Source organism: Pyxicephalus adspersus, chromosome 2 (genome assembly GCF_032062135.1).
Source record: "Pyxicephalus adspersus chromosome 2, UCB_Pads_2.0, whole genome shotgun sequence".
Taxonomy (NCBI): domain Eukaryota; kingdom Metazoa; phylum Chordata; class Amphibia; order Anura; family Pyxicephalidae; genus Pyxicephalus; species Pyxicephalus adspersus.
The window spans coordinates 10693277-10708802 of record NC_092859.1 but is presented as its reverse complement, the minus strand read 5'-3'; the positions used below and the strand labels follow the sequence as shown (position 1 = coordinate 10708802).

The window sequence follows — 15526 nt, the reverse complement described above, 5'->3', positions numbered from 1 at the left end:
TATATATATCACTGATCTGTTATTACATGACTCCTCATCCAATAAATGATCTGGATAAATCACTGATCTATTATCACATGACCAATCATCCTCTGCCATAACTGTTCTATATCTATTGCAATAGAAATTGTCTGTTAGTAAGTTGTTAATATATCACACATTGATTTTACATATTTTCCAAAACTACACAATGATTTTTTCATAATTTATTACAAATAAATTTTTACTGGTTACAAAAGCTTGATTGGCAGATTAGATACTGATCACGTGACATAAAGAGTTAGGGGTCGGTGTCTGAGCAATGTCCGGTTGATGTCATTTAGAGCATTATTGTGGTGGAGGATAAAGCAGGATGGCAGTTCTTGTAGTGAGTAGTGAGGGGAAAGGGAGAGCAAGGTCCAAATATCATAAGTTCTGTACCAGCAGTCCTCATCTGGACCTTTCCCCTAGTTATCATCCGCAGGATTGGGGTTACCAGACTCCCAGCTCTGAATAAGAGCGCTGCGCTGTCTCCGTGTGCGTGGACTGTCCCAAGCCTGATGGGAGAAACACAAGATATAGAAACTTCATTAGACCAGTGCTAACACCTCCAGCTCACATATTCATTCCCATCTGAAGGGTCATCCAATCCAAATACATTTTCAGCCTTGGGTAGTTGGCGGCTGTTTAAAGCATTCACCAACTTTTTACATCACCCTGGCAAGGTGTTTGCATTAGCAGCCCCAACTATGGCTATTATGAAGTGTATCTCTATAGATGACCAAGAATGCATTGAGCTTGTGGGTAAGTGCTGGAAACACTATAGCAGAGCTGTCCAACAATTATGGGCAATTAGGTGGCCCTTGATGCATTTACACAATTTTCCCTTAATGAAGCCACTGACATGCAGGGCTGGCGTGCTTTTTTTTATCTAGCCATTAACCACCATTGTTGGGTGGGGGCTACTTTTACATGCTGCCATTGACCACAAATGTTCAGTGGGTGTTACTTTTAAATGCCGCCATTGACCCCCAATATTTGTTGGGGGGTTCTTTTTCCTTTTTTTATTAGCACCCAACGCTGGGTGGTAATATTTTTACAACCTGCCATTTTACCACCAATATTGGGTGGCAGTTACTTTTACAGCCAGCCATTGACTGTCAGTATTGGGTGGCAGTTACTTTACTAGTCATTGACCACCTATATTTGTTGGTGGGTTATTTTTCATTCATCTATAGGCCACCAATGCTGGGTGAGAGTTATTTTACCAGCTATTCACCACTAATATTGGGTGGGTGTTTCTTTTACTTGCAGCCATTGACCTCCAATATTTGTTGGGAGTGTTCTTACATTTATTTCACATTTGTTTTACATTTATATATAGGCCAACATGTTAGTTGGAAGTTGTTTTCACAGCCAACCATTCACCACCAATACTGGATGGGGGTTACTTTTACAGCCCCCCCGTGGCTGACATATATGTTGTAGCTCATTTTTTTTTACTAACGCTGATCACCAATGAAATGGGATTACTGACACCTACAACAATGCTGGGTTAAAGTTAGCAGTTGATTCAGCTGACCAAAGTGCGGCTGTAATGATTTTGTTGAAGTGGCTCTAAGGAAACATCAAGCATTGAAAAGCACTCTTATATATCAAGAAATGAGTTGCGACATTCCAGCTGAAACTTGAAGTGCCTGCTCTGTTATCTAGCAGTTATGGTGGAGGAGGTGTTGAGGAATTGTGTGGGTGTGAACCTGTGTTCTATGAGCTACTACACAATTATGCCTAAACATATGAATGTCCATAATTTTCATGAGACATACAGGAGCTCCTAGACACGCGTTTCGCCTGCAATAAACTGGGCCAACCAGACAAACTTAGTTACAGTTTACTCCAGTAAAACTACTTAAACAGAATGTCTGAACTTGTAGTAACCTCACCTAACTGTCTATGCATTCATTACCTGATCCTGCTGGCCATTGACGGTGCTTTCTTTGTTCGGGGGCCAGTTCACCTCCAACTTTCCCCAATTCGGACGCTCTAAGCATGAAATATAAAATATAAGCACATTAGTCAACCTTTGAATGTCCTTGCAATTCGATATCAAATAATTTAAAGCAGCCTGCTTCATAATTCAATTGATTGATGGCTCACCAGTTGTCTTAAAAGGGAACGTCTATGTCATCTCTGGAAGCCAGTCAAGTATTTATTTTTGGAAATAATGCAGCCTGGAGGTCTGGTTGGATGGATAGAGGGCCAATTTTAGAAACATGTCCCACTAGACACTATTGTCCATGCCTCCTGCCCACATATTGTTTTCGTAATAATCATGGGAGAGCAAATTATCTAATCTTCATTAAAGTGGATCCTGGTGCAGAAGAGGTAAGTATGCAAGTAATGTACTACAGGAACAGTTACACGTAGGATATTAGTTTCATGGAAGGTTGGTGTTGGGTTTACGTCTAGTGTCAAAGTCACAGTTTCTCAGCTTTCCCTTCTCCCCTTGTTTCCATATCTTCCCCTGATTGCCATTTTAATGTTATCAACCGTATGACTCAAAAAACATGACAGCTTTTCCCTTTGTTTATCCAGACCTGCAGAAACTTGGAGTGGATGACATCATTTTATAGCCATGATATGATCATATTACCCAGACCTGGGCATTAACAACACTTTACACTGGGATGCATTACATTCCAGCTGGGAATCTGGGGAATCTAGGGTACTTCAGACCTTGCTTCTTGAGACTTTGACACTTTCAGCACCTGTGTATCTTATAAGATTGGGAGTAGTCACCATTCCCTGAGATCTTGTCAGAAGTACGATGATGTCATTCCTTGTACTATGGCCAGAAGAGGTGTAAGTATCATTTTAGTAATGTGTGTGTGTGTGTGGGGGGGGGTTAAATTTAGATATGTGTACCCTTCATTTACAGCAAGGCCTTACACCGCTGTAAAAATAATGTATTTGCAAACTTCAGAGATGTTTCTATCTTGCTCTCCAACTGACGTGTTTCCTAATTTCTACTAGGGAGTGAAATGCATCATTGGAGGACACAGGTTGAGTGTTTCTGATTTTTGCTGGAACAATATAGTTGTTTTTATGCTTTTTTGGATACTGCATTGTGCTTCAAATAAAAATGACCTAAATGGAGAATTTTTTAGGTGCACAATTTAGACGTAGAGGTTAAGTGTGTATTTTTAGAAGCTTGGATTCCTTCCAGATGCCTCACACCAACCAGTAGTTAGTTAGCATGGGAGTGCCTAATCTGTAAGGTAATGAGTAATACAAGAGAATGGTTCTTTGGTAGAAGGGAGTGGAGTGGGTCCCAAGATCTGTACAGCAGACAGGTGGTGGGGAAATGACTTAATGTCAGGAGAATTTTTTAAGTGCAAGAGAAGTGTGAAGAGATGTGGTCACCTTATCCTGTCGTGTAGCCATACAACCACAATGTGAATACCAGACACAAGGATGTATGTATTTTACATTCACAATACAGCATGATACCCATAAATGGAAGACATAATTTGCTTTCCGCTTAGGGGGTCACATAGTGTTTTGCACCCCAGCCTGATGGGAAGGTGAGGTACTATTGCAGTTCTTTACAGAATTTGTAAAACTCTCAGAGTGCCTTCTGACTGCCTAGACATGTGTTTTTTGGCCTTTTTAACATGGGGAACCCCTGATATAATTTCAAGCAATGTTCACAGCTCACAGTATATTAATGTGGTGGTCAGTGGAAAGAATGACTATTACATTGGAAAGAAAGTCACCCTTACAGATAGCCATAAAGGTAAATGGTCAGATAAACTGATTCCTTACTGCTCAACGAACCCCTAGTAACATCTGAAGGTAGCCTAAGGTTCCATGGAACCCTGGTTGAGAACACTGGGCTAGGTTGCATTTTTTGGCAATAGTTCATGGGAAAGAATCTCTATATCCATGGACAACTTCTGATTCTTTTTATGATACTGTATCCATAGTTTGGTCATTAAATAATGGATTGAACATTAAAAAAGTATTCAGGGCTGCAGTGCATGGCATATATCAGTTAAGTTAGGATGATTCCAATGGCCATTTACTGTGTGCATACAGTGGAGGTTCTCTGTGTACGTGGTTATCCACGCCAAGCATCAAATCTGGTCGGAATGGGCGATTCCAGAGAGCGACTGAAGAAAACCTGGAAAAGCTATTATATCCAGCCGGGAAACTGGAGAAGGTGAGCTGGGACTTTGGGCATCTGTCATGTCAACAGATCACTCCCTTATTTATTGAACAAATAACAGGGAGGAATACTGTTTTGATATGCACAGCTTGCCCTGAGCACTTTACTATTTATCATCAAACAGCAACCATTATAATTTGCGAAATTATTGAGATGGGAAGAAGCAATTAGAAAATAAACTCTAAAACATACGCTGAGTAAATGTATATTAGGGGGCCATTCCTGATATTCAGAACACTAAACATGGGACTTCAGAAATAGGAGTCCCATGCAAACGTGGCGGACTTGACATCTAAAGTAACCTAATGGATCACCTGTCATGTACATCAATGTGTTTAAACAATAATGCCAAATTGCGGTCACCTTGCTTCACCTGCATTAACAGTGTTGATACTTAAAACAATTGTTTTGCATATCCGAAGGAAACCCATCCTGCAAGACACAAGGCCTCCACATACTCAGCTAAGGTCATGACTTTGTTATCTAACACCTAGAACTTCATTGAAATGGTGAAATGGACAGGGAACCGGTGGTTTATGGTGTATCTATGGGGTAGGTGGTGTTTATCACAAAGTCAGAACAAAGTCAAGGACCCCTGTATAGGAAGGGGTGCTCCTAACAAAGTCTGAGGCCAGTTTGGAAAGAAGACATAAAATCGATCAGTCTGTTATTAGAAAGATAAGGACATAATATTGAAAGAAGCCCATGCAAACATGGGTAGAACAGACAAGCCCTATTCAGGTAGCCTTGGCAGGTATTCAAACCTAGGACGCTGGTGCTATAATGCAAACCACTTGTTTTAAGAATTGCCCTACAATAAAAATTCTTCAACGTTTTTCCTTATATACAACTGACATTTATATCTATGTATACCTTGTTATCTACCTGATCCTACATAACTTTCTATGGAGAAGGGTGAAGGATCCACAAAGGGACACTGCCAAAGAAACAAGTGGGTTCCAGGCCAATCAGATGGCCAATTTTATTCATAGCAATCAATGAGAATTAAACATACCGCTGTCACTTCTGTTAAATCAGGGCTTCGCATTGGATGTTATGTAATATAGCACTTTGCACATCAAACTGCCTTTTGAACTTTGTTTTTGGTATTTTACTAAGTAAACCTGAATGGTCAATACTGAGAAGTGTCTTTATTTCCATGTAATCAGATTTTTACAACCCCACCATCATTGGCTGGGCAGAAATACTGTATATATACATGCCTAAAAATGTCCCTGGTTCTATTTTTGTATCCTTATTTGATGGCAGACAATTAAAAACCAACTTATAGATGGTTGCAGAATTTAGAACTCTGTTTTCTGTTATGGATCACTGTACAACCTTGTTCTATGCACTGTAGGGAAGGCACACATTCCTGTGCACAGTGGCTGCAGCACCTTGTAATGTTTCTTTGATCTGTCATTGGATAAATATTATTATATCCCCATTCATTATTACAAAAGATACCATGAAATAATACTTGTAACAACGTATGAGTCATGGTAATCACACAATGGTAGATAAGGCATGGCTGGTTCTCCTAAGCAGTATTTGGATTTAAAGTGTACCTGCTCTCTTTTTTCTTTTTTTAAGGTATTTGTATGTTTCCTTCTGAATTGTGAATGGGTACATATCTTTACTTTGTGGTGTCCCATTCATTTGATGACAGTTTACAGGTAGTAAATGGGACTATCATTGAAATGGAACATGATAAAGTAAAGGTATGTATCTAATCATGCATCAGAGGAATCCAAATACCAAATAGTAGACTGGCATCAGGTATACAAGCAAGAAATGAGATTATCTCAGAAATGGGACTTCCTATAGACAAAGTAAAAGCATATTATTAATCAGATATCAGAATATAGAATACAAATACTTTTTTTTAGGACATAAAGAGTTCAGGTACACTTTACGTAAACATTTCCAAAATTATTAACACTGCTGTCAGGAAATGAAAGAGGTTCCTGAAGCAAATCATTGTTAATGCTAGGTTCACTTTAACCTCCCTTAGCAGAATTTGCTTTGCTGTGCTCCCTGATCACCTGTGAGATTTAGGCTTTGTGTAAGTTGTTCTAGTTGACGCTATTACATGGCTGTCCTTCTGCTCCTACGTGACAACGGTAGACGAAGAACCAGCGCTCTCATATAACAAGAAATGATATTTTGTGCTCCAGGTGGCTGAATGAAGCAGAAAGGTAAAGAAGATAAGGTGAGTATGTGTTGCTGGGCCAGGGGGGTTAAAGAGAACCTGCTGATTTGTCTTGCAAAACACAGGTTTGATTTAGGAATCTACAGCCTTTTCTTTGTAATATTAGAACCTTGCTTTTATATGTAACCTGCAAAGTAATGTAGTAATATTGTATGTATTCATACATAGGCAGGCTTTGTCTCCTTCTGATTTCCTTATCTCATTGATAAGGTCTGTCTGGCTTAACACAGTCTGTACTGATATCGCACATTTACAATGTACCTGGAAGCCAGAAAAAATTCACTTTGCATAGGCGGGAGGTGACTGGATTTAGCGCCAAGGAGAAATCTACTATTGTACTCCAACACATACTGATCAGGCAGAACAATAAAACAACCTGCCTAATATTGTGTGGACCCCTTGTGGCACCAGAACAGCTTTGATCTTGGGTAAAAAACTTGGGTATCTGGTACCGGAATGTTGGCAGCAGCAAGTCACATTGCCACTGCTGCCTTGCCAGGCACACAAATCTGTCCATTTACATTACCTAAAAATTATGTGATATTCAGATCGGGCCACATTCTTTAATTTCTTCATGGTCCAGTTCTGACTTCAATGTGCCCATAATTGGCACTGTTGGTGGTGGACAGGGTCTGTATGAGCATTCTGACTGGTCTGTAGCTACCCGGCCCCTTATATATTCTGGTTTAGCCTTTGCTTGCCACACATCAACCAAGGTGTTCATGTTGATGGTCCACCAGTCATCCTTCCATGGACCAAAATTGTTGAGTACTAACCATGGCATACTGAACCCATAGAGAGAACCCAAATAAAATTAGGAGGAATGGTTGACGCAGAAACAGCAAAAAACATTGCCAAAAATTCTGCCACTTTTTTAGGCTATTAAAAATGTATATTTATTTTTGTTGGTGTCCCATGTGATGAAGGGAAAGCCCAACAAATTAGAAGCAAATGCTGGATGCTTTTTCCGAAGCACAGATTGTAACCACAAATTGTTGATCCAGGGAACATCTGATTGCCCCATGGAATCAAGAAGGCATTTCTTCCCCCTGTTGGAGCAAATTGTACCAGGTTTTTTTTGCCTTCCTTTGGATCAACTATATCCATAGGGTTTTATATCTGGGATATGTTTACTTCCCTAATGGTTGAACTTGATGGACTTGATCTACTATGTGAAAAAATTGTTAGGTATGTGACCTGTTTAAGAAAAAGAAATATATATAGATGGATGTCTCTTTAAATATGATCTACTTTGTAACTATGTAAAATTCAGATAAATGTAACCCTTTCCCACTCTATTCACATTTATCCTCCTGAATTGTAAGCTATTCGGAGGAGGTTCCTCTCCACCTCCTGTGTCACTGTCTGTCATTTGCAACCCCTATCTAATGTACAGCACTACGTAATATGTTGACGCTATATAAATCCTGTTTATTATTATTAATAATAATAATAATAATATCCAAAACTGATTAAAACGTTATGGCTGAAGTTATGTTTGGTTATATTATGCAGAAAGTATTAATGTCATGCGCTCACCTGGCTGGTACACTCCACTTTGGATGTCACCTTTGTTATCAGGTGCTGTCTGGGAGTTCTCTTCTGTGCCATTATTTCTCCCGTAGATACTTGTTCTCTGTCTCCGCAACTCCCGCTCTCTCTCCTGCACCTCTTCTATCTCTCTCTCCAGTAGAGAGCGTGGACTGGGTGAACGAAGCACCTGAAAGGGGCTGCCAGGTGAAGCAACAGGGGACTCAGAGTTAGGAAGAGGAGAGTTCCCCGAGCTTGAACGAGCAAAGCGAAGATTTGCAGGGGTGGAGCGTTGAGACTCTGCAGGGGAGGTTCTTTGCAGATCTGCAGGGGCGTTACCGGTAGGAGGCTTCCGGAGAATAGAGGAATGCTCTATGATTATGATGTTGCTTCCATTAGCCTCAGCATACGATGGACCTTTCTTAACCGCTGCAGAAGGGGGCGCTGGAGCTAATGGAGCCACTGGAGCGACATGATTGGATGGTGCAGGGATATCCACCAGAGCTTCAGTGGACTCAGACCTCTGCATTTCACTCTGTCTTCTTTTAAAAGGAGGATCTGAAGACTCTGAAAAACAATTTTAACATATAGAACTTCTTAAAGGGCAAGGAAATCAAGAAATATAAGGCACCTTAAATGACATGCAAATTGCAGAGCAAAGCAGCAAGTTCAATTAAAATCCACCCAAGCGGCATCATTGCTTTACTCCCTTTCATCAAAAGTGAGAAAACAAATTCTATTATGGCCATTTCTGTACGTATTCAATATCAGAATGTCCCATAGTCAATGTAGTTGGATTAACAGTCCATAGTTTAACCAAAGACCCTTTATACATGAAGATCGCCTTAAATAAAGAACATTCCTCCCCATAAAAAGGAAATATTGTACATGCATTTTATGGAACCATTTCTTGCAGCACCATGGAATTTCCCAGAGTGCAAAAGACCAGGGTCAGTAAGAGTTCATTTATAATAAGAGTTCATATATAATAAGGTGGATTTACATCCCATATAATGACTGCTCTCCTATCCAAATACCTATTAACACCCACAACTACATCCGTCTTCCCATCCTGTCATTACACCGACATGTACTCTACCATACAATGCTTGAAACACTTTCACTTTACGTCTAGACTTGAATTTCTGGAAAAGCTACATGGTGGTGTTTCCTTTTATGTTATCTCACATGTTTCTTCTGTATGTCATGATAGGGTCATTGTTTTCTTGTACGGTTGTCCTACAGGTCTTACTTGTGTTTCTACATGTTCCTAGACCTTGCTATGTCCTTCTATTGGATTTCCACCCATATTGTTCCATTTAACGCCAGCCCAACACCTAACTCCATTCACAACATTTCATTTTTAGTTTTGTATGTATAGAAGGATGAGAACATCTGTTTACTTTGTGTTCCTGTCTGTGCCGTAGTTTTGAAGATTTACCCCTCTTCTGGGGTATTCCAGTTCTCTAATAGATTGATATGGGTTTAAGAATTTTAATGCTGTTGGTCATCCCGGTCAGGTGATGGTCAGTCAGAATAGAAAGAGATGGTGAACATTCAGCTCATTTTATGTAGAAAGGGAGAATTTGATTGGCTGGTTGTTTTAGGAAGATATGGAAGGAATTTGATTGGTTGCTTGTTTGTCTGCTGAACCTCTTTGTGCAAATGAAGACTTAGCCTTATCATTCTTCCATTTAATAACAAACCCCAACTACGGGGATTTTCAGGATTATTTTGTGTTTATAAATTCTGCCATTTACTGATTCTTTTCTATACCATGTACAAATTTAGCCATAATAATAAAATGTCTATAAACCCAAGGCCTTTTTTTCAAAATGCTTGACATTGTTCGTTACTGTTTACATTTTTAATAGTTCATTATGTACTTGTTGCAAAACTTCCTGTATTCCAGGTATGATGCCAAACATACTAATAAAATCGATTTAAGGTTTAGAAAAATTTTGAGAATGCCATCCCTGTATTAGAAAGTGCTGGTAACCTAAACTTTGAAACCAGAGACAGCTCCTCAGGCAAATGTTTCCAGGGATGGACGTTAAAAAGACGACGCTTCCTGGCAGCATGTAAACCAGTAAGTCTTGGCAGCCAGCCGGCTTTCACTTTCAGGGTTAAGTCAACACTCATTTACATGTCTTTGCCGCTAAATTTACTAAGGATACCAGTGCAAACATAGGAGTGACTGACCGGGGCGAGCCGGGGAAGAACAGAACTGCCGGGGCTTTGTGGGTGTCGGCATTGTATGGTTGGTATTGCCAAAGACACCAGCCAAAATGATACCGCCAAGAGAGGAGTACTGCAACCTCCTGCAAATTAACAGATTTTACTGCAAGAGTGGATTCTGATTGGTTATTTTATGAAATTCATTGACCCATGCACTAAGGAGCTACCCCTTGTTGCCCATTTGCCATCAGATACCCAGCCATGGGAGATGGTAAAGAGACCCTATCAAGTCTGTAAAATATATGCTACCTGGAGATTTCCATGGGAGAAGAGATCATATTCCTACCTCTCTGGTGGCTCAAGACTTCCACCATTGTCAGTATTTATTTAAAAACTCCTGTTGGTGTTGGATAACTGTCCACCATGGTTCCTAGAGCTGGATTAGGGCACAATGGGGTCCTAGGCAAGGATGCAGTTTTGGTTCCCCCATTCTTTAAAGGGAGGATTGAAGATCTCAAAAGACACGGAAGCCTCCATGTTGACTTTTCAGCACTCCTGTGGTCCCATAAAGCACCAACTCTCCATGATCTTGTGAAGAGATCGGGAGGTACACAGCTCTAATAAATATGCTCCTGTTACTGCAGAAGTATGAAGATGGCAGTTGGGCCCATGGACATCTCCGGGCCCATGACTTTTGCCCAGGGTTGCTTTATGGAAGATCTGGCTCTGATGGTTTTACCCCAGTTCCTTTGCAACTACTGGAAATGGGGAATGGATCTATTAAGTCTCCAGAACAGACTTGACAAGGCTCCCTTAGATCACAATTGTTTGTTCCCCCCTGGATGATTCTGAAGTTTTGTTTTGAGGGGGCCAGCTGATCAGGCCATACTAAGGTGGTCATATATGTCTGACATTGTGGTCCCCTTATACACCACGATGGGAGGTTTGTTAGGGATGCAAAGGCTATACTTGGCTCCTCCAGGCTTTTAGCCAGATTCACACCAAGCGTTACAAGTGTAATCAATGTATGTTGCAGACATTGCAGTAAAAAACAAACATCAACCCATATCATTCCATATCCATTTTACATGGGCCATGGTGTGTCAATGAGCCTTTCAGAATCTCCATATACACCCACAACATGATCTCTGTATTTAAAACAGACGTTAAAGTCTATCTAGTAGTAGTAAGTTACATTCAACCGGACTTGTCCTGTAAATGTTGAAGATGTTTTGCAGCTTTATAAGCGGTTTCATCAGCTCATGACCCAATAAAGCAGCTTGGAGCCAATGAAGCAGCTTGGAACTGATGAAGCAGCTTGGAACTGATGAAGCAGCTTGGAATTGATGAAGCAGCTTGGAACTGATGAAGAGCTTGGAATTGATGAAGCAGCTTGAATGGGCTACAAAACATCTTGAACATTACAAGAACAAGTTCAGTTGTATATAACTCACACAACCTGAATGAATGAGATATATAGGTCTTCCTCTATAGGGGAATCTCTGGCCAAAACTTTTTTTTGGCCGTGCCCCAGGCAGGTTTGTAATATTATAACAATGGCTATAGATAACGTATTGCCATGTATTGACTTAACATCACCTTAAAACACACTAGAACCCTTACGTTCCCTTCACATTCATGCGGTCCATCATCTCGCATGCCTTAATGCACATTATGTTGTGTATTGTGCTGCACAAGTCCCCCCTATTAGTCCAAATGCACTACACTTGCATTATTCCACCCAATAGGGCGCACCCTACACGCTTATGAAATGCTGAGTCTTGTAGTGTGCTGCAATGCAGAGGCATCAAAGGTAATACATTGGGTTGCCTTCTAAAATTAATGGAACTGCAAGGTGCAGCAATACAAGCGTTACACTAATGGACGTTACAATTGGCGCATTACTGCAATGCATTGGTGTGAAGCCGGAGAATCAATGCAATGGTGGTAACAGATATGTGAACCAACAGTAAGCCGGCAGTGGTGCTGCAGAACTGAAATCTAACAGAGAACTAGAGAATTGGGTCAGTGAGTCCCAAGCTTGTACAGCCAGATGACTCACAAAGGCAGAGCCTAAATTTCTCCCTCCATCTGTAAAGTGGACCTCACATCAGATGTATCTTTGTTCGTGATCCAAAAATGACCCAACCATGCAAATCCGGACCAAATCACAAATGTCTGGTATGGATCAGCCCCTTTTGCAGCCTTGCTACAAAGTTACAATCCTGCAGTCTGATCACTGGCGGGAAAAGGAGACCGAGGAAATAGTTCATACTGCCTGCAGCAGACTAATAAAAATGTTTCAGCCTAGGCATGGTCACTGGACTGGAGGATGGCGTTGTAATAACAATATATTTCATGTAAAAATACTAAACGGTGCACTTTAAGCACTGTTAATAACCATGTTACAATATCTTAAAGGGGGAATACAGTCCTTTTGATAGTTGTACAAGAAAGTAATCAGCTTAATGCTTTAATCTTATCAGTGTGTCTACAAATCTCTTTCCTGTGTATACTTTGCAATATAGATGGATCTGGAGGCAGATACTCAACTCATATCCAGGCAGAACATCGTCCTACTATGGTTAACCTTTAGGTAGTTAGGCATGTATAATATATAAGGCGCGTGCATGGGTAGGTAGGTTAAAAAAAAGAGATGAGCTGTAGACAGGGCAGGTAGGTGATCATTAGGAAAAGAGGTGATGTAGGTTCTCTTGGGTAGGCAGAAGAAGTAGGTAACAGTTATAACAAGACAGGTATATAAAACAGGCTAAATATATCCAGGGGAGGTATCATTAAAAAGATGTAGGTATATGGGGATGTAGGTACTATCAGGTAAGTAACAGATATAAGACGACTATTTGACAAGACAGGTAGATGACAGGTATGTAAAACAGATGGACAGGGTGGGTGGCTGACAGTTACAAAGCATAGACACGATTGGTGTCTCTAAGTAGACAGGGGAGGTAGGTGACAGTTTTAAATTACTGGTAATGTCCTCAGGTAAATGAGAGAAAGGTGACAGCTACAAAGTACAAATGTGGTTGGTATCCCCAGGTAGACAGGGAAGGTAGGTGACAGTTCTAAGGCATAAGTGAGGTTGACATTCCCAGGTAGATAGGGGAGGTAGGTGAAAGGTAAAAAGCATAGGTGAGGCTGGTGTCCCCAGGTAGACAGGGAAGGTAGGTTACACTTTTAAAGCACAGGTGAGGTTGCTGTGCCCAGGTAGACAAGAGAGCTATAAAGCGCTTGTGGGGTTGGTGTCACCAGGTAGACAAGGAAGATAGGTGAAAGTTAAAAAGCACAGGTGAGGCTGGCATTCCTAGGTAGTCAGTGAAGGTAGGTTAAAACTATAAAGCACAGGTGAGGTTGGTATTACCAGGTAAGCAGGGTAGGTAAGTGATGGGTATAAAGCACAGGTGAAAATTGTGTTTGCAGGTAGACAGGGGAGCTATAAAGCACAGGTCGGTTAGTGTCATCAGGTAGATGGACAAGGTAACTGACAGGTATAAAGCACAAGTCAGGTATATGCCCAGCATAAAGCACAGGTGGGAATACACAGGTAACCCCAGGTAAGTAGAGGTTGGTGGGTGAATGCCAGGGGACACACCTCAGTCTGTGTCACTTAGCAATTAAAGAAGAGATGTGGAACTGGTCAGGAGAGAAAAACGGGTGTAGAGCTGAAGAGAGAACACGCCGGTCCGGTATAAAGAATGGGGGGTGGAAACAATGAATTGCAGGTAAGGAGTGGAGAGGGCTGTCATCAAAGAGAACCTGTCATGCATCCATGTGTCACCACTATGACAACAAATCACCACCATCAATAGCCACAGTGAGGTTTGTATGAATAAAGTGCCTACAATGAAGTGCCCACTTTCTTCATGCATTAAAGGTGATTGTCCTGCCTTGTAGAGCTGGGGCTCATGGGTTCAATTCCCACCAGGGACATGAAGCTGCATGGAGTATTTTGCTCATAGCATTTTAAATGAAAACGTTTCTGAAAGCAAATTTTTGAGATATTCAAAGGTAAGTAGCAGACGTGTAGATGGGTGTTGGTAGAATAGGGCACACATCATAAAAATGTACCTACCTGTTTTCATGCTTTCAAAGATCATTTTCTTCTCCTGCAGCTCCTGTTGGGATCCACGGTCATAGGTGCCCATTACTTTGCCCTGCTCCACCAAGTCTTGCTCCCTTTGGGTCTCTAGCTGGATCTCTCTTAGCATCTGCGCCCCCGCCAACTGGCGCTCTTTACCTGGCAGCGGTGCTGGCTCCACCGCCACCGTCTTCCTGCGCACCTCCACCAGCTCTGGCTCCCCAACGGGCACACTGATGCCCCTTTCCTGGCGCAACATCGTCTCTCTTTCCATGGCCATGCGAATTTCCTTCTCTATAGGGGTCTCGGGGGTCGGGGGGACCCCTTCTTCAACCATCATCTCCCTGTCCTTCATGTCTGGTGCTCCTGGACACGGTTCCTGCTCAGGGACTGTCCCTTGCTCTGTGTCTCTCTGCTCAGCTGTGTATGCCCTCACCTCACTGCCAGTGCAAATAAGAGGTGGCCACTCCTTCTCCCAGCATGCTGCTGGCTGTCCTGGATCTGATGTCCCCTCCCTGCTGGGGACAGTCACCAGATCAGGTGTCACTTCCCTGTGTTCTTCCTCACCTGAGGTTGTTACCTGTCTACCTGTTTCCACTTCTACAGGTGTTTCCTGCTCTGTGGAGCCCAACGTTACCCCTTCTGTGCTAGGCAGTTCCACCTGTGGTCTACCTACCTGCTGTCCTTGAGAACCTGTCCCCTCACCACCCTCACTTTCCTCCTGCACAGTTATGTCATAAGACACCTGAGCCTCTACACCTGTCCCTGGCACAGCTGCACCTGTCACCTGTTCACGGTCAGGGATGGCTGTCGTACCTGCACAGGAATGTTCCCCCTCCTCTGTCTGCTCGCTGCTGGAATCTGCTGATTCCGTGGACACGTGTGTCTGACACTCAGCTGCTGTTTCACCTGCACAGCTGCCTTCTGTTGTCACCTGTGTCACTATGTTTTTTACCATGGAATCTATCCACTCCTCACCTGCTTTAGTCACTTGTGCGGTTGCATTGTCATGCGTGTCTGCACCTGTCCCCTCTACAGGCTGGAGGTTTTCAGCTTCTTCTGTTGTCACCTGCGGAGCTTCCTCCTGGCTTGCTGACTTAGCGGTCACCTCAGTTTCTACTGGAGGGTTTGAGTCTTCTGATACCTGCCCAGTGGTCACCGCTACTGACCTTTCTGCTTCTTTGACAGAGACCTCACTTGCTGAAACTTGCACAGTGGCCTCCTCTGCTGGCACCTGCACAGCATGTTTCTCTTCTGGTACCTGTGCAGTGGTCTCTTCTGCTGGTACCTGTGCAGTGGTCTC

General features: G+C 42.1%; 1 protein-coding gene across 1 annotated transcript in view; it reads right to left on the bottom strand.

Annotated features, from left to right (window-relative positions):
• Positions 1 to 191: 191 nt before the first annotated feature.
• Positions 192 to 15526, bottom strand: part of MISP3 (MISP family member 3) — a 23862-nt gene continuing 8527 nt past the window's right edge. The window contains exons 4-7 of the mRNA XM_072399458.1: positions 14218 to 15511; positions 7959 to 8516; positions 1946 to 2022; positions 192 to 536 (exon numbers count right to left, since the gene is read on the bottom strand). Coding sequence (XP_072255559.1) covers positions 447 to 536; positions 1946 to 2022; positions 7959 to 8516; positions 14218 to 15511 — 2019 coding nt within the window. The 3' untranslated portion in view covers positions 192 to 446. The remainder of the gene's footprint in view (positions 537 to 1945; positions 2023 to 7958; positions 8517 to 14217; positions 15512 to 15526) is intronic.